General features: G+C 39.7%; 3 protein-coding genes across 6 annotated transcripts in view; 2 read left to right on the forward strand and 1 right to left on the reverse strand.

Moving 5' to 3' along the window:
* acin1b (apoptotic chromatin condensation inducer 1b) overlaps positions 1–7,793 on the forward strand; it is a 25,107-nt gene extending 17,314 nt beyond the window's left edge. For both annotated transcript variants that reach the window (XM_051901422.1, XM_051901423.1), the window contains 10 exons: positions 918–963; positions 1,530–1,657; positions 1,920–2,075; positions 3,185–3,350; positions 3,471–3,616; positions 3,846–3,953; positions 5,414–5,521; positions 5,662–6,022; positions 6,110–6,207; positions 6,290–7,793. In XM_051901422.1, the coding sequence (XP_051757382.1) occupies positions 918–963; positions 1,530–1,657; positions 1,920–2,075; positions 3,185–3,350; positions 3,471–3,616; positions 3,846–3,953; positions 5,414–5,521; positions 5,662–6,022; positions 6,110–6,207; positions 6,290–6,628 (1,656 nt within the window). In that variant the 3' untranslated portion in view covers positions 6,629–7,793. The remainder of the gene's footprint in view (positions 1–917; positions 964–1,529; positions 1,658–1,919; positions 2,076–3,184; positions 3,351–3,470; positions 3,617–3,845; positions 3,954–5,413; positions 5,522–5,661; positions 6,023–6,109; positions 6,208–6,289) is intronic.
* Positions 7,142–15,817, reverse strand: ajuba (ajuba LIM protein). 3 transcript variants are annotated; one of them, XM_051901427.1, is made up of 9 exons: positions 15,669–15,817; positions 12,163–13,687; positions 11,035–11,136; positions 10,852–10,919; positions 10,509–10,571; positions 10,289–10,419; positions 9,319–9,370; positions 9,162–9,230; positions 7,142–9,032 (listed from the first exon to the last, which is right to left on the reverse strand). In XM_051901427.1, exons 2-9 carry the CDS (start codon positions 13,664–13,666, stop codon positions 8,901–8,903), a joined length of 2,121 nt encoding a protein of 706 aa, XP_051757387.1. In that variant the 5' UTR covers positions 13,667–13,687; positions 15,669–15,817; the 3' UTR covers positions 7,142–8,900. The 3 variants fall into 3 exon arrangements, with proteins under 3 accessions (XP_051757387.1, XP_051757385.1, XP_051757388.1); XM_051901425.1 differs by having other exon boundaries at positions 15,577–15,725; XM_051901428.1 differs by lacking the exon at positions 15,669–15,817 and having other exon boundaries at positions 7,142–8,792; positions 8,943–9,032; positions 12,163–15,559.
* mrpl52 (mitochondrial ribosomal protein L52) lies at positions 15,764–17,531 on the forward strand. Its single transcript, XM_051901429.1, has 6 exons — positions 15,764–15,933; positions 16,227–16,395; positions 16,668–16,737; positions 16,965–17,032; positions 17,213–17,277; positions 17,364–17,531. Exons 2-6 carry the CDS (start codon positions 16,362–16,364, stop codon positions 17,508–17,510), a joined length of 384 nt encoding a protein of 127 aa, XP_051757389.1. The 5' UTR covers positions 15,764–15,933; positions 16,227–16,361; the 3' UTR covers positions 17,511–17,531.
* Positions 17,532–18,213: the final 682 nt, after the last annotated feature.

Consider the following 18,213-nt stretch of genomic DNA (forward strand, 5'->3'; position numbering starts at 1 on the left):
GAAACCATTGAAAAACCGTTGAAAAAGGAAACCATCTTTACCAACGTGTCACAGGTGTTTTTATGGGACACCATGTGTACAAATGACTTTCAGTTTATGCAGATGATAAAATGCTGTGACAGATTGTTACCAGAATTTTGGCTTGTCAAACATCATGTGATTCTTGTTGGTTCGTAATGAGGATGCTATCACCACAGCCAGTGAGGACATCGGGAGTATTTTGCCAGGCTTCCGTTGCTTCCTGAACACTCAACAAAAACTTCAAAGACTTTCAAAGACCATTTGAATCACAATTCCCACCACAAGAGCAAAAAAAATCAGCCATTGAAATAAAAAGTGCAGTTCCTGTCAGCCGGCCAATCAGCACACTCAGTTGTGATCGTATCTCGCCCTCACTCCTCAGCCTCCTCTGATTGGACCTTTGTTGCCTAGATACAGTGCACACTGCTGTGCGGTTGGGCCATAGCCAAGCCAGAGAGGAATCAGGTGTCAATGGTACCAGGAAAACCCTTTTTCCCAAGATGTATTTATTTTTAAATAACTTAAAGTGGAAAGAAGGTTTTTTGCATTAACAATGAGGTTAGAGGGTGTTAGTAATCCAGTATTTTACAGCACATATGGGAAAGTACGGAAATTTAATCAAGCATGTGTTAGCTGAAGTTATGTTAAAGTAAAAACTAAAACTATAACAATGTAAGGGACTTTAAAATCCAGAAACAGTTTATAATAATAATGGTGGGATTCTCAAAGCTCAAAGTGTACAGTATTAGTGTAACTGATAGCTGTGCATCTGTTCTTCCCCCTCTCCTTTCTCTCATTCCCCTCCTTTTCCCAATGTCTCTTTTGTCCGTTGTGTCTGTCTCTTCCTCCACACATCCACTGGGATCTTGTTTCTCCTCCTTTCTATTTCATTTCAGAGCTCCGCTGCAAAATCGTTTGCTGCCCGAAAGATCTCCCTGAGCAGTAAGTGTCTTTAGAATGTTACTTTTTCTTACCCCCTTTCCACTGACAGGTTACTGCAGCCCATTCTGTGCATTTTCTCCAAAGAAAAGTAAAAATTGCCTCTTCACTGCCTATTAAAACCTGCTTATCTAGAACATTAACCAGTAACATAGGTAGGATACTGTCATCACAAAGTATGGTTTTCAAAACAACTAGAGTGATGCAAAATAAATTGGATTGCACAAAAATCATGTGATGTGCATAATGTTGAAATAAACCCTGTTCCAGTTGTTGTTGTGCTGCAAAGTTGCCACTGCTTTTCTCTTTTTATCTGATATACGTTTGTTCAAATAACTGAATAGTTTGACAAATTGATTGCCATAATTACATCTGTTCAATGTTTACTTTAGCTTCTGTAAAGCTTGCTCTTATATGCTTAAAGAAGCTAAAACAAATTGCAGTACCATTCCAGTGGACAAGGGAATGCAGAGTCAATTAGGAATTATATGGTTCGCTGTGCTTCTTTGCCAGTCTTTTACAGCTGGATCTGGTTGTGCAGTTTTGTGATTAATTTTTCTTGGCACTAGGTAAAACAGAGATTGCATCATCTGAGTCAGAGCCTGTGGGCGGAGCAAGCAGGAAGAGAAGGTGGGGGTCTAGTACAGCAGTCACTGCCAAGAAGCCTTCAATCAGCATCACCACTGAATCATTGAAGGTAAATCATCAAAGACCACTCCCACATTACCTTAGCAGATACGCACTGAATTGTTATTATTCAATGTTATAGGGTCAATGTTGCAGTTTTCTCAGGTTTTATTTGATGAAAAGCTTAAATACTTAGCCATTGTATAGTTTGGACAGATTTGAATTGAATGATTATCAGTTCTGCGTTTTAATAGTACTGCATAAAATATATAATATATAATTTATTGCATAAAAATATTTTCACATGACTTAGAAATTGTAATCTTTTACAGACACTGATTCCAGACATCAAGCCCCTACAGGAGGCGGTGGTCGAACTGCACCCAGATGAGGGGCGTCTCTCTGTGGATGAGGACTCATCCGGGCCTCGCGAGCGAGAGGAACCAGAGGAGGATCAGGGACTCAAGATCAGGCGCACAGTGACACAGGTGAGCACAGGCTGGTGACGGATAGCTGACAAAACAAAGTGTTAAGGTTTACTTTGCATAGTAGGAACACCAGTGCTAAAGACTGCTGCACAATACTGCAGAGTTTGAGTTTCCACAAGAGGGAGCAACGTATGATAGGACAGAACAAGAAAGGCTATTAATAATCTTTCATTGGTCAAAAACATTATAATATGAAAGGCTCCAATACAGAGCGGAACAAAGCCCTTAATGCACATCCCATGCGCAGAATGATGCGCTTGAAGCAACATGGAGTCACAGTGGGCAGTGCATTGGAAGGTTCAAAGCACAAAGGGAAGAGATATTGATGAGTAGTGTATTATATTTATGTAATAGTTTATTGAATCTTTTCTTTAAACAGTTTTAAATGTCAGTTACTGTGCGTGTGAAGAACAATTCATAGCGCTCTCTACTCCAGTGTTGTGATCTAACGGACACCCGGTAGAAAGATGACGTGATTTAGAAATATCAATAAACTCCAAGATAAAGATATAATAATAATAATAGAAACATTGAATCATTTTGGAGAGAGTTTCATCGTGTTGACTGTCGTAACCGAACACGACACGCAGAATGCTGAATGGAGAATGACAGACAGCCACAGTGGAGAGAAGAGTTTACATGAACTTGACTTAATTATTCATCTGTACCTCACATTAAACTATGGAATAGCTTCAGAAGACTTCGGCTGTAGTGCACAAAACTTTATGGTGCTTTAATAATGTTTTAGTGCCTTTTGTGGGGCTTAACAATAACACCGAATAGTATATGTACAATATCGCATTTGGATCGGTCTCGTCTGACCGGCGGAAATGGCAGTATCGGAGCCGATAACAAGTATTGGGTTGGCTCATCCCTAATCCGTTTGCATTAGTTTATATCCATCTGGTCAGTTTTATGCATTCATTTCATGGAGTATTTTGTTTGTTTTCATTTAGTATCCATTTTAATTAATCGGTTTATCAGTTATTGGTAAAATCCACTATCTGAATCTTTTAATAGGAAAGTATTTTGTTATTGTCTTTTAAAGTTCATGTTTTGTCCCTGCCATTCAGTAAACTTCTAATCTTTACCTTTAAACTTTTGTTCAGATTGTTCCATCTGATGGACATGAGAATGGGCAGAAAGAAATGGAGGAGGAGGATGATGATAATGAAGAAGAGACGAAATGGACAGGAGGAGAGAAGGAAATACATAGGAAACAGGAGAGCTCCCCTCATGCTAGCATAGAAACACAGGAAGGTGATTCCAAGAAAGGTAATTCCTTAATTTGCTAGTTTAATTCCTACTTATATTAACATGCTTTAAGAAATCCCTAGCTTTTTTATTTATTTATTTTAACAAGCAAGATTATAATTGTTTTTATTTTCCTCTCAGTCACTCCCAATGATTCTTTGGTGCGGCGGTCCATCAGTCAACAGAAATCAGGTGTGTCCATAACTATTGACGACCCAATAAGGACGGGTCGCCAGCTGTCTCCTCCTCATGGAAAAACCTCCAAAATCATACACGTATGCAACCTGGTAAGCATTAGATGACTTTGCTCATTTCACTACCCGGTGACTCACTGTAATGTAGGGACGTCTCAAGTAAAATATTTTAAGAGTGCGTGAATAGTGCCACTGAACTGCTAAAAGCTTTAACGCTTACGAGAAACATAATACTTGAGGGTCAGATTTGTTTTGTGTTATAGTGGAGAAACTAAAAGTTTTGCTGATCTTTTAACCCCTGCTCTGAACTGTTTCTCTCTAGGTGCGACCTTTCACCTTAGGGCAGCTGAAGGAGTTGTTAAATCGGACTGGTATGTTGGTGGAGGAGGGTTTCTGGATTGACAAGATCAAATCTCACTGCTATGTCACAGTAAGATTCTTCTTCATCATCATCATCATCATCATATTATTATTATTATTTATTATTAAAGCTCATCGTTATTATTACACTACTGTTCAAAAGATTTTTTTTAGAACATCAAAGACATTAATACTTTTATTCAGCAGAGATTAAGGGTGCTTTCACACCTGAGCGTTTGTTTCGGAACCTGGTGCGTTTTCTCCCTTGGCTTGGTTTGTTTAGGCATATGTGAACACTGCAATCGCACTCAGACCCACACCAAAACAATCGCTCCGAGACTGCCTGAACCAGGTGGTCTCTGCCCGATTGCAAACAAACTCTGGAGTGGTTCACTTGTGGTGTGAAAGAAATCCGATCCAACGGACCAACGACCCAAACGATATCATATTTCATAGTGGGAAATGTGTTATATAAAATGCAGCAGTGTTTGATTCTGTGAGTGAGCACATTAGTTACTGCAGTTAAAAACCAAAAAGCACCTCTTCATCTTAAAATGTTGTGTAGTCGCGCTTATCCGTGCAAGTCTGCAAGAACGCTGTCCTGACGAAGCCTTGATTCCCACTCTTGCTGCATTATAACATTCATATAGTGTTATGTGTCTCTACACTGTTAGCCTACTAGACAGCCCTGGGAAAGCACGCTTGAATTAATATGAACAGCAGGAATGACGGCTACATTCGTATAGTGTTTGCGTGTGTCTCAACAGTACAAAAAAGCCACAATATGCTCATGGAGCGAACTTGTCAATCATTTTAATGCATGATGCTGAGAAAACTCTGACCAATACGAGGACAGTTGTACACGCATGTGACTTGCATAAACATGCTTTGAAATATTGCCTTGTGAAAGCAAACCGAACCAAGAAGAAAGTGCAGCATTGTAACAAATTTAGTCCCTGTTTCGGAACAATGCAATTGATCGACGTGTGAAACCACTCTAAATTGATCAAAAGTGACATTAAAGGGTTTTACACTTACAAAAAAAAATTCTATTTCAAATAAATGCTTTGATTTTGAACTTTCTGTTAATCAGCGAATCCTGAAAAATGCATCTGTTTCCACAAAAATATTAAGCAGCAAAACTGTTTTCAACATTGATAATAAGAAATATTTCTTGAACACCAAATCAGCATATTATAATGATTTCTGAAGGGTCATGTGACACTAAAGACTGGAGTAAATTTTAGTTTTGCCATCACAGGAATAAACTACATTATAAAATATATTACATAGAAAAGCTACTTTTAATTTTTAATATTTCACAATATTACTGTTTTTACTGTATTTGATCAAATAAATGCAGCCTTAGTGAGCATTAGACAAAATCCTTAAAATAAAAATCTTGCTGAAACCAAACTTCTGAACAGTAGTGGGTAGTAGTTGTCTCATAGTTCATTAATGGTATTATTATATTTTGTCACCTGATGCATTAGTTTCTTTTAACTTCCCTTCTGTCATGTTCTTTCTCAGTACTGCTCTATAGAGGAAGCAGCAGCCACTCGAGAAGCACTGCATGGTGTGAAATGGCCTACGAGTAATCCCAAAGTACTACGGGTGGATTTTTGCGAGCAGGATGAGGTCTGAACAGTTTATTCACAAAATTTGCTTCACCTTGCTTTTTTGCTGTCACCATTCTCTTGTCATTATTATTTAGTCATTCTCGTGTTATTAATCAAACTTGGTATGCTTCTCATTTTGGTGATTTCTTCTGTCTCCAGTTGGACTTCCATAAAGGTCTTGTGTCCAGTGACCGTGCAGGTGTAGGTCATGACCCTCAAGCCTCAGGAACCTCAGGCCGCCCTGCCGCACATCCTCCACTCCCACCTGCAAATCACGAAAAAGAGAAGGAACGAGAAAGGGAGCGAGACGGAGGGGCTTCAGCTGTGAAAGACCAGTGGGCCGAGAGAGAAAGAGCCATGGAGAGAAGAGAGAGGACTCGTTCTGAGCGGGAGTGGGACCGGGATAAAGTGAAGGATTTCGGGAGGGATGACCGAAATGACAGAACAAGACGGTCACGATCGCGGGAACGAAGACGCAGAGAGAGAGGCAAGAGCAAAGAGAAGAGAGTGGAAAAGAAAGGTGAGGAAAACTAAATCTGGTAAAATGTTTACTGATCTCATTTCCCCCCATTTTTACTTGATTTGACATTGTCTCCTTTTTTTTCAGACAAACCAGAAGAGCCTCCTGTAAAACTTCTTGATGACCTGTTCCACAAAACTAAAGCAGCTCCCTGTATATACTGGTTACCCCTCACAGACGAACAGGTCAGCATGACTTCCTCTAGTCACACGCAACCCTCATCTTACATACCCTTTGCTTACATAAGTCTTTGCTTTTTTTTCCCAGGCAACACAGCGAGCTCTGGAGCGTGCCGAGCGCAAAAAGGAGCGAGAGAAGAGGAGGAAGGAACTCCAGGATGAAGAGGACAAAAAACGGGAAGAATGGAAGGAGAGAGCAAAAGGCCGTGACAGAGAGGGAGGGAACACAGGAGGAGCAGGGGCAGGTGTTGTAAAACGTTCAACTGAGGGAGAGCGAGACAGAGGCAAGGAAAGAGAGAGAGAAAGGGGCAGAGAGGCAGAAAAGAGGAGAGACAGCCACAGAGGCCGTGGTAGCGACTCCAAAACTGCAGGGGGAAGCAGACACTCACAGAGCCGTAGCAGCACCTCCAGAGACAGACGCCACTGAGAGTATGAGTGTTTGAGGGAGTGTGAGAGGGATTTTTTAAGATCAGTCTCGTCAGCATGATGACAGCTCTAAGGACGATAAATGTTGGTCTTTTTCACTCATTAAAGGAATAGTCCACACAAAAACGAAAGTTTTGTCATTTACTCGCCATCATGTTCTTCCAAACCTGTATGACTTTCCTCTGCAGAACACAAACGAAGATATTTTGAAAATTGTTTCAGCTGTTTTTGTCTATTCGATGAAGCCAAAAATAACATTGGACCGATCCCATTGACTTTAATTGTATGGACAACATTTTTTTTCAAAAATTCTTGTTCTGTTCCGCATATAGGTTTGGAACATGACAATCAGTAAATGACAGAATTTTTACTTTTAAGTGAACTGTCCCTTTAACACTTCAGTCACTCAACACTGTTTTAGGTGATTTTTTTTATTTTTTTTTGGTCTTCCCAAAAATCTCAAATGAATCAGGACTAATACTAATGAAGGGTCTAATGAATGTTGTTTATTTAAAAAAAAAAAAAAAAAAAAAAAACTAATTAGGTTTGTGTACCAGTGTGCTGTCTAAAGCTCACAAACACCAAAGTCAAGAGACTATACGAATCATATTTTCCTTCGCTCCACCCCAGAGTCCTCGCTTGTATTTTTATTTATAGTTTAACTAGTGCCACTTTAGTCTAGAAGGTAGTTAAATCAGTGTATAATTATGGGACTTGAAATTCTGTATCCAGATTCAATTAATATATTTCCAAATGGATGGAATAAAATGTCCCCCATCCATGTTTCGGCCACTATTGTGAGTTAACAGAACCAGTCATGCTGTCGACGCTGATCTCACTGAAGTTTTTTCATAAGGTCCGAGTTTATTAAAGTAACTACTGATGTCCAATGCAATGAACCACACTGTAGATTCATTTGTTAGATTCTCACCTCCACCGTCGTCCGTTATCTTCTTTCCCTGGTCTTATGAAGTCATGTACTGTTCATCTCTGTGAATCAGACAAGGTATAAATTTAACCTTTGTAGAGAAGATAGCAAGAGGCCTTTTAATATTATTTTAATGTTTTAGTTTTGAAGATAAATTGCTAAAGATTCTCTTTTTGGATTATTTTCTTTATGAATGTGCAGAATGTACAAAGAATAATAATAAAAAAATGGAAGGAAATTTTGTTTGCTTTTTTGATGTGTATTGAAGTTTTTTGCATTAATGCCAAGAATAATTGTTGCGATAACTAGCAGCAGTTGGAGTGAATGCTACACTATGAATTGATAGTCAGCAGTGACATTTACAGGTCCAGGTGTGGAAAAGATATTTTCTAAAAATGATGTTTGGATATTTTCATTACAGCTTGTCAACTAATTTTTTTTTTTCAGACTGATTTTTAGTTTTGCTTTGAAATATTGTTCATATAACATTGTAAATATTGTTTCCTATAGTTCTTTTGAGTGTTTTCACAGGCTTAAAATTGAATACAAACCAGTGTGAAATGTCAGTCTTTTGAGTCATTTCTAAACTAAACATAATTGTTTAAATCTAGTCATTCAGACCAATAGCACACAATTGAGAAATTACCCAGAAAGCGCTAGAAAAAGATTTAAAACCCATTAATGATGAGTGACTGGAAAAACCATGTGTATAGGAGCCTTCTCATTAATAATTGTCATCAGTTTTTTAATTCTCTGAATTTTTGGATGCGTGATATGCACAAGAAAATAACACTCATTCATACACAGAGAGATTTATTAATTAAAACAGATACAGGAATGTTTTTAATCCTTTGCAATCACTTTATTAAAAAAAAAAAAATCTCTTAATAGGTAAACATGTTTAAGTGCAAAATTTTTGCTAGTGATATTAAATATAGAAAAATGTTAAGCAAAAAAATCCCTTGTTCTTTCCCTACAGCAAACAGTAGATATGGGAGTAAAACAGTGTTCTGTGATATTTCAACTCCCCCTAATAATGAAGTAAGCAGGTGACAATAATCTTAAACAGAGAACTTGTATAGAAATATTTTGTTCAGCAGGATTCAGTTGCTGCATTTCCCAGCCACTAGGGGGTGATATAGTTTACCAGTCCTGGGATTTGCATTTGAAATGTACTATGACCTCAAGTCTCAGTAGGAGAGTGTTTCCTCCCCTCTCGCTATCTTCAAAAATAGAGCTGGCATAGAAGAGAGACACATTAGAAAGGCAACAATTTACAGTGGTCACTAGTGTGCATATGAGAGTACAAAGTAGTTTATGTTGGTCAGGCACATTAGTTCTCATTTCAGTGTGTGTCGTGAGGGGGAAGGTTATGTGTGACGCACACCCTGGTCATGTGGCAAGAGTGGCAGAGGAGGTGGGAATCCAGAGGGAAGCACTGAGATCCAGGCTCATCAGACAGCTGCTTCCCACACTCCTGAAGAAGAGGAAGAGAGGATTACAAGCCTGTGCGATAACATGTAGATATGCTCTTATCTGAAATACAACAAAATGGACTAAAAATGACAACAATCAGCTTATCCAAACCACTTTCCATAATACCTACCTCACAGTGATAACACTCAAAGTGATAATCTTTGTTCATTGACACCACCCTGAGGATCTCCTCACTGCCCTGAAACACACACACACACAATCAAGATCTTGAACATTCTCCTGAATTCATCTGAAAGCATCTGTTAAACGACTAGGGAATAATTTACCTCAGCAGGTAAGATGGGTTGTAAACAGGCAGCGCATTTGGGAGCAAATGTCCTGAGGGACAGAAATAAAAAAAACAATGTAAACCACATCAACAGCTTTTAAATGCAAATGTTTTAGAAATGCCAAGTGATGATGGAACATACAGACACAACAACTACAGGAATTAATAGCTGACTGGTGTCACAGATATTTTGTGAAAATTTTATAAAAACAATATGTTTATTAAAATCAACTGGCAAAACTATGAACTGCTATGGTATTGTGATCATTTAATTACTATCAATTTGTACAGTAAAGTAATATTGTGAAATACTATTGCAATTTAAAATAACGGTTTTCTATTTGAATATATTTTAAAATGTACTTTATTTCTGTAAAATTTTAGCAACATTAGTGTAACATAATCCTTCAGAAATCATTCTAATATGATAATTTGGTGCTCCTATTTTCATTGATGTATAGAAAAGTTAAAAATGACATTTATTTGAAATATAATTTTTTATAACAATTTAAAAGTTACTTTTAATCAAATCGAATGTGTCCGTTCTGAATAAAAGTATTAATTTCTTAAAAAGATGTACTGACCCCAAACTTTTGAACAGAAATGTATATCTGACAAAGTATTTAGTAAATGCTACAGGATTTGTTCTATGCGAGTGGCAGTTCATCTCTTCTCCGATATGTAGCAGTATGTCCACTACATGCCCATTTTTGCTCTGGACAGTAGTTTGCATGCACTATTTCATCATTATATAGGCGTTGTGCCACAAAGCCTGCGACTATGGTACAGGGAATTGAGATATTTTCAATTGATTTTTTTTTTTTTTTTTTCAGAATATAGCCAAAATAATGCATGGTATGCAATGCATTAACCTTCAATCAATTCAAAATAATACACCATTTCTTTTAAATAGATGAACTGCATATTGCTTTGTTATGTCATTTGTAACACTGTTCAGCCTAACAGACCTGTTGTAGTCAGAGACGCAGTAGACGTTGTTGAGGTAGTCTACTGTGAATGGCACTCCGTCCAAAGCCTTTGAGCAGACCGTACAGCGGAAACATCCTGGGTGATATGAGTTCCCTAGAGCCTGCAGAATCTGTGTTACACATATAAACAGAGAGCTATGAACACTCACTCTATACAACCTTCAAACACTGACATTGACCTCACGCAAAAACAACAGACCTGCTCCAAGATGAGGTGACCACAAACACTGCACTTCTCTGCTGCCTCCTGGAAGCCTGAGAACTAATGGAGACAAGAAAAGATTAGGAAAATGACAATGTTCTTTAGATTATTATTATAACATTGAAAAATACTGTTTAAATAAATACTAAATATAAAACAGTGTATATATATAACGTTTAAAATATAAATATTTCATAAGGAAATATCCATTAATATATTTTTGTATCTTGTACCATTTCCAACGTACCCATCGTTTTTTCTCCTTATATATAATTTCAGATTAACTTAATCCCCCTAACAAAAGCTAAAATGAATATGAGAAAGAATGAGAGATTCTTACCATGTAATCCTCCTTACAGTAAACCGAGCCATTGACATTGTAAAAGTCCTTGTTTCGGAGAGTTCGACCTACAAGTAAAAACAAGTTAAGAGATACTGACCCAAATGAAGAGGTACTGAAATACTGGCCTTGGTTGTATGACTTAAGTATTACATTACTGATTCCTGGCGACTGATAACTCACCACAGGAAACGCATGTGAAGCAGCGGGTGTGATACAGGCTGTCCAGAGCCTGGCAAGCATTATCTGCACCATATACGCCTTTACCACATTTCACACACGTACCTGAAAGCAAGAATACAACCACAAATACAGTTTGAGTACACTATAAACAGATTCATCAGAGGCATCACAACAATCTCTAACTCTATCTAGGACAACGAGGTCATCATCCAATCATACCAATTACACAAACGGTGGCAGAGCCGTCTGGACTCAAAAATACATGTCTGTGCCGCATGATTCGTGCATTCTTGCCCCATAATACCAGCCAGTGGGTTTGTTTTTTGTAGTAACAGTACACACACACACACACGCACCGATAAAATTGACCTGAGCTCCACAACCCCTTCATTACTTGAAAAAAGGCTAATAGGCTGTTGGATACAGGAGTTAGATATTGCAATGTGTCGGAATGAGGTAATGTCTTAAACTTTACACAGGTGCTTTTCAGACAACAGGGAGGTTTCCTAGTCGCAACAAAGCACTACACACAGAAGGCACAAACACACACCCTACCCTCACAATTAAATGTGTGAGAGAGCCTTCCCTCAGGACTCAAATACCTGAGCTAAACAAGCACACGCCAGCACACGCTAATGCACGCTAACACACATGAACACACCCTCGCTCAAACTGTGGCTGGCCAAAAGCCGAGAGTGCTTACACACACACAGCCTCTGTCCTACTGTATTACTCACAGCTCTTTTGGTATGACCAGCGTATCACAGAGCCTGTAATTTGGGGTCATGCATAATCACTATGCTCGCTCTAGGAAGATATTTTTGACTTTGGAGTCTGTACAGAATTCTATGTAGCGTTGGGTGGAGGGGTTATATATTCGCTCGGTGACTTGCGAGGTAGTTATTATGGTTAGTTAGAGAAACGGGCTGAAAAAGGAGGGCTACTATGTATTTTTGAAGTCTGACTGGATGTGTTTTATGTCTTGCTTTTGCTTCAGAGAATGTTTGCATGTTTTAGCAGGTCTGAAGCAGTTTTCATCTCACCACATCACACGCATTCACAACCTACTGCCAGAGAGACACATCATTAGTCATAAACTAGCCAAATTGGATGAGTTAGTGATCTCACCGAAGTACTCCTGTCTGTCCGCAGATATCGACGACTCCCTTCCAGCTGACTGTTCTTCCAGGGATTTCCCTGGAATTCCAGCCGTGGCTGGAGTAGATGCAGAGCTGGCTTGAATGGTGGTAGACACAGGTTGTTCTTTTAACGTCAAACCCCCAAGTAACGCTTCTCCTTCCAGGGCAGCATCTCTCAATAGCAGGCGGGTGACCTCCTGATGGTAGCGGGTTCCTGGCAAGTCGGAGTGTCGTGCCCTCTCACCCACGTCATCACCTCTTGATCCCCGCTGGTCAATGGGACCCCATTCTGGTTCTGCTCGGTGGAAGGTTGCAGTGTGCGTGCTCAGCGCAGGTGGATACGAGTGACGGCTGTCTTGCGCGCTTCCTCCCGAAACCGCTTCGAGACAGTCCCTCCAAACCTCCACAGGGGGCACTCCTGTTTTCCCTGATACCAGTACAGAGTACGCCTGACCCGAGGTGGCGCCACCAAGTTGGGTCAAGGAGAGCTGCAGCTGCTGGGGGGGTCCAGGTGTATGGCGGGTGTCGTAGCCCAAACTGATGCCGCTCGTCCGGTTACTACTGCACCGACTTCCCATGGGACTCCCGCCACCACCGCCTCCTCCACTTGCGGTACTGCTTGCAAAACTGGAGCGAGGGCTTGCCAGCACGGACTCTTGTAAGCTGAAAGAAGAGCAGGGGCTCAACGCTGGTGCAGGGGGGAAGAAGAAACCCCCTACACCGCTGTCATGGGTCCTCTGCGGTGGATGAGAGAGGGAAGCAGGGCGTCCACTGTCCCAGGGTTCGCCACCCGAACTCAAACGCTTGTAGAACAGAGCTTCCTGCAGGGACAAGCGCTTATGACGCTCTAAGTCGTGGAGGAAGCTGGGCTCCACGGCGGATGAACGGGGAGCCGAGCTGTGTGTCGGGTATGGAGGTGGTACAGACGACAATGGAGGAGGCTGGGAGAGAAGCTGTTGGCGGCGAACGAGCTGCTGGAGCTCCAGAGAATAACGGCGCTGCTTCAAGGCCACACGAGAATTCGGGCTGTATGCCCCCAGCGGGTCACCTTCGCATCTGGCCGAGTCGCCTCGTCTCAACTGGTCACACATACTGCGGCCCTCCACCGTTTCAGGCAAGTAGCACGATGCTCGTTGCTGGGGCGACCGGCGCCGAAGAGGGGCAAGAGTAGACGGGTGATGTTCGATCCCAGGCCCGCAATCCTCAGGTACCGCAGCCGAGGTGGTATTTGAGGGTGCGATTCTCTGAGAAGTGGCCACTTTGCCAGGTCTTCCGGCTGACTGTCCACACGCCTCTACGGAGGTGGAGCAGGAGAGAGGGAACTGAGACGTGCTCACGGGTACGTTGATCTGTGTCCCGGTTCCAATATTGGCATTGTTGCTATTACTGTTGTTATTTGCATTGGCCAAGTCATTTTTCTTTTTGCTGAATTTGACACTTCCAGATTCACTCAGTTTGAGCTTTTGCTTCAGTTTGCTGCTAAGTCGATCCATTGTGTTTTAATACAAGCTCAACTACAATATAAAATATAAAGTACAAATTGAATTTCTCTTAGATGCCACCTGAAAACGACTACAGTTTAAATAGTGTACTACATAAATACAGTGAAATACAGTGTGGACACAAACATCATTCAAGTGTTTCAACAGCAGATGAGATAACAGACCAAAAGATATGTGACAAAAATAAGTCAATAACAAAACAATAATAAAAAAAACAAATCCACAAAAAAACAAAAAAAAAACAGAAATGTTAAAAACTAATACTTTCTGATGAGCTACAAAAATAAATATTTAACTTTGAAGATAAATAAAAACACTATGACATTTTCTGCAGGCTACATGTCGTACTAGTTAGACTTGAAAACAAGCAGTTTGTTTCCAAACTGTTTGCTTGTGATGAATTTGCTGGACATGCGTGTGAACAGAAGCATGTTGATCCATTTGTTTGCGATCCTTTTTTGCAGCTACTTGTGGCCTTGTCTTCGGCGGTGAGCAAATTAACGTGTGGGAACTACCGTCAGGCTTCAAAGAGTCTTTAATTCTCGTCCCAGACTCGCGCAGAACTGATCCATTCAAACGACGAGTCTCGCAGTCACATCCGCAACACTGATCCACTAACACTGTTGTCGGAACCACTTGCAAGTCTTGTAATTACCACTTGGTTTTTGTCTCTGTGGATTTATCTAAACGGCACTGCCGGTTGTTTAAAAAAGAACAATAGAGTTTAAATGCTGAATAAATTTCCAGCGCGGTTTCCTTTGATTGTATTGGAGTTAAACACACTGGTTATGGATACACCGCGGCCCCTTCCTGCCTCAACTAGCGGCTTTCAAAAAGGCAAGTTGAAAACGTTTCTCTGTGCGGATAAATGAGTCGTCCGTATCCGCCAACTCAATAGCGTTTATTCCTCAGCCAAAAAAGTACAAGGCATATCAAAGCCTCTTGTTGTCCCGTAGAATTTCCGCTTTGTCCAGTCCAGTTTGAAAGAAAATGACCATTATTCCCAAAAAGTGGAAGTCTTCAAAAGCGCGTAACAATAAAAAAATCCCACTGCAGCGAGTCGAAAGAGAGGAAGTTCGCGTATCGCTCACCCAAACATATTCGCATAGATAAACACGCACTGCGCACCCTACGCCGGAAAACTGTGCTAAAATGTTCAACGTAGAGTTTCTTTCTTTCCGAATTTTTTCCTTCCTCCCCCTTTCTTCTTCCTCTGTGGCTTTTTTTCCCCGACCGGAACACCTTTCCCCCGGGCAGCGCGCATGAATAGCATCCCACTATTTCGTCACACAGCCTAACTTCTTTAAACAGACTGTGCCCATTGGTTCAGCCTACGGTTTGGACTTACACAAACAACCTTGACATAATCCCACACTTTTTTGAAATCTCTTAAATGAAAAAGACACATATATTATGTTAGTCTAACGACGCGCGGTTTAGTTAATTTTGAATAATTAAGGGAATTATCTGAGACAAAGGGATTAAATGAGACAAACTCAAAAGAAAGTAAAATGCAGTCATGAATAAAATTGTTTCTTTTCTATTTAGAACACCGTAAAATGTTTTTATTACACATGTGACGAAGAATCGAATAAGTGACGTTTATTCGACTTAAAACAATGTTTAAATAAACGGAAACCTAAAAACATGTAAATGGCTCGAAGACCTTACATATTTTCTGTGTCATTTTTCCAACCCTAAGGCCTAATTTGTCGTGCCGTGCCTTTCGTCTGTGGAATGTGCGGAGGGATATCTCGAAGTTCCCTGGGACAGCGTGAGTTGGCTGCGTGTGTGCTTTTCGCGAGCGCAACAATGTAACTGTTTTTCTTTTCTTCCCTCGCGGAAAATGCCTCTCACTGCTCCATAGTTACCAAGTGGCATAAATTCCGGTGACAACTGACCTGCTGTCGTATGGTTACTGTATTCAGCCCCACAGAGACCCTAAAAAGACCCAGTGCTGATCTTTTGTTTAAAACCTCGTTTTTTTCCCTACCCCGGAGCTCCCTCCTCCCATTCTGGTCTTGTCTGCAACTTCTCCTGCGGTTTTGTGGGAGCGCGCACAAGCTCGTGCACTGTGGCGAGTGTGGACTTGTCTGAGAGCGCACGCGGGAATGTTTCAGCGCTTACTCAGCACTGCTCGAGCCTGTACGCAGGAGGAATGAAGGGGATCGGCGGTGGTGAAAGACAATTTAATATTTAAGCGGAAGGTGTAAAGGCCATTCTTCAGAGGCGCCTCTGTGTCGTGTTTTTACAAGATGGTTTGTCAACTTAAGACTGTAAAATTAATGAAAACATATCAGTCAGTCATTTAAATCAATTTGTGAATAAATCAATAAACAACTCGATTCTAAAGACCATTAAAAATCTATTCTAAACGCCACAAGGAAAACATTTTTATACATAAAACGACTTTGTATACATAAACTCCTGGTGGCCACAAGAATTCCCAGATTGCACGTTGTAACACGTTTGTTTTATTTTAGCTTATCTTTTCTTTTCTGAGATCGTTTTGATTAGAAAGGCTGAAAATAAACTGCAGTTTATTCAACAGGTGAATCAGGAAAGTCTGTGTTGTATTTAATGTGATCACAGCATCATCTACTGGTAGAAATAAGTCACGTCGCCTTACACCAATGCGGAGTCTTTGTTTTGTCCCTCTTGCTCGCCATAGTTGTTATAATCCAAAATGGCAGCATCCTTGAGGACGTTTTGTACCGCAGGTGAGACAATCTGTTAGTCAAGATATAGCAGAATATTTTTATTTTATTTTGAACATGTCATGCTTTTTGCCATTTTTTTTGCATTATGTGAATGGGCTCAGGAATGAAATCTAAACGTTATTTTTTAAAACCTCGCTGTCAGCCAGCGTGTTAATAAATGCCTATGGTGTTGGTACTGTGTCAAAGTAACTTAGTGAACAGTAATAGTTTTTAAAGCCGTGAATTTTTCTTAACGGTTAACGTTAATTTTTTTATTTTCACACAATTTACAGTGTCTAGGAAGTCTGTACGCCCATTTTCATCGACGTGTGTGACCCATGCAGGAAAGAAGTGGAGACTGGAGTATGTTTCCTCTGCAGTTTGACATTAACGACGATGACAAATAAGGATATTGGAGATGATATAAAGGAGAAATGGCTTAAAATCCACAAACAATACATTCTGGGAGGAAAAACATATTAAATCACATTGTTTGCATTTATTACAGTCTGTTATGGTTAATCTTGATACCAGTGTTTTGGTTTGTTCAAAATACATACTCCATTGCCCTGCTCCCTTTTTGTCTTCAGAAATGGTTTAGCACGTAGTGGATCGGAGTATGGACCATTAACAGATCTACCTGACTGGTCGTTTGCAGGTGAACTTTGTTTTACTTTTTTTGATAGCCAAAAGCAACAACGTGGTGTTAAGCACAGACATATTGTGCTTGTCAATTCTATTGTGTGCCTCAGTTGTAAGGTGTTTGACAAATAGTGAATCTAGGAATGTAAATATGAGCTCTGACAAGGATGTGTATCCTTTATTATGTGATTTTCAGATGGAAGGCCTGCACCTCCACTAAAAGGACAGATCCGCAGACAAAAGCAAAGAGAGGAGTTTGCTGTAAGACTCTTATGTTTGTTTTGTTTGTTTTTGTTTATATTTAACTTAAGAAACAAAATTTGATGATTACATTTGTCTCCATTTAGAGAAGAGCAGTGTATCTCAATGCAGAGGTGGATGAAGGGATGAAGCAATGGCATGAAAGGAAGGAAGTGGAGAAACAGAAAGAAGAGCATGTGAAATCATTATTGCTGAAACCTAAAGGAAATGTATTATTAAAGAACAAAAAATAAAGATACTTGGGGGACAAAAAATCTTGTGTATGATTTCTATTTCTAATGCTAATGCTTGTATTATAAAGATGTTCATGCATTATTTTGTTGGAGGTTCTGTAGGCAAAGGTATTTCCAGGAAACTTATTTCAGGGATAATTGCTGTGGAAAATCTGATTTTTCAATTATGATAGTTTACAGGTCATAAACCTACAAACATTTGCACTGGATTGGATAAACCCAACTGAATTCATGTTTTGCATAATTCTTTGATCTGGCCTGTAGTTTTGTAGATGAATATTAATTGTGCCTATTTGAGTTTTATTTAAATATTTGGAATTTGAGTTTTTTAGAATTTTTTTTTTTTACTTCATTGGAATGGTACGAAACTTTGGCACTTGCTGTGTGAACACAAAAAAAAAAAAAAAAAAAAAAAAAAAATGGACATGATTGGAAAAGGTTAAATGGTCCTCAAAAAAATAAAATAGTCACACTTGTACACTTGTACGCTGTCAAAAATGACTGCATTGGAGGCGTTTGTTACTGCGCCCCAAAAAATTCTTACTGAAAGCTAATTTTTTGAGATAAACTAAAATTTGGAACACAACTTGTTTATGTTTATGGCTTTGATTTTCTCAGTTTTAGAGTAAAATATATATTTCATAAAAGAAATTTAAAATTGTATACAATAAATGTACAATTTTATAACTTTTTTCAAGTTCAA

Source organism: Ctenopharyngodon idella, chromosome 7 (genome assembly GCF_019924925.1).
Source record: "Ctenopharyngodon idella isolate HZGC_01 chromosome 7, HZGC01, whole genome shotgun sequence".
In the NCBI taxonomy this organism is placed as follows: Eukaryota; Metazoa; Chordata; class Actinopteri; order Cypriniformes; family Xenocyprididae; genus Ctenopharyngodon; species Ctenopharyngodon idella.

Coding starts and splice junctions, on each gene's coding strand:
- ajuba (XM_051901427.1), bottom strand. CDS start 13,666: ATGGATCGACTTAGCAGCAAACTGAAGCAAAAGCTCAAACTGAGTGAA. Junction 11,137..12,162: donor GGACAGACAGGAGTACTTCG/GTGAGATCACTA, acceptor TCTTGCTTTCAG/GTACGTGTGTGAAATGTGGT. Junction 10,420..10,508: donor GTCACCTCATCTTGGAGCAG/GTCTGTTGTTTT, acceptor TGTGTAACACAG/ATTCTGCAGGCTCTAGGGAA.
- mrpl52 (XM_051901429.1), top strand. CDS start 16,362: ATGGCAGCATCCTTGAGGACGTTTTGTACCGCAG. Junction 16,396..16,667: donor GAGGACGTTTTGTACCGCAG/GTGAGACAATCT, acceptor CACAATTTACAG/TGTCTAGGAAGTCTGTACGC. Junction 16,738..16,964: donor GGAAAGAAGTGGAGACTGGA/GTATGTTTCCTC, acceptor TTTTGTCTTCAG/AAATGGTTTAGCACGTAGTG.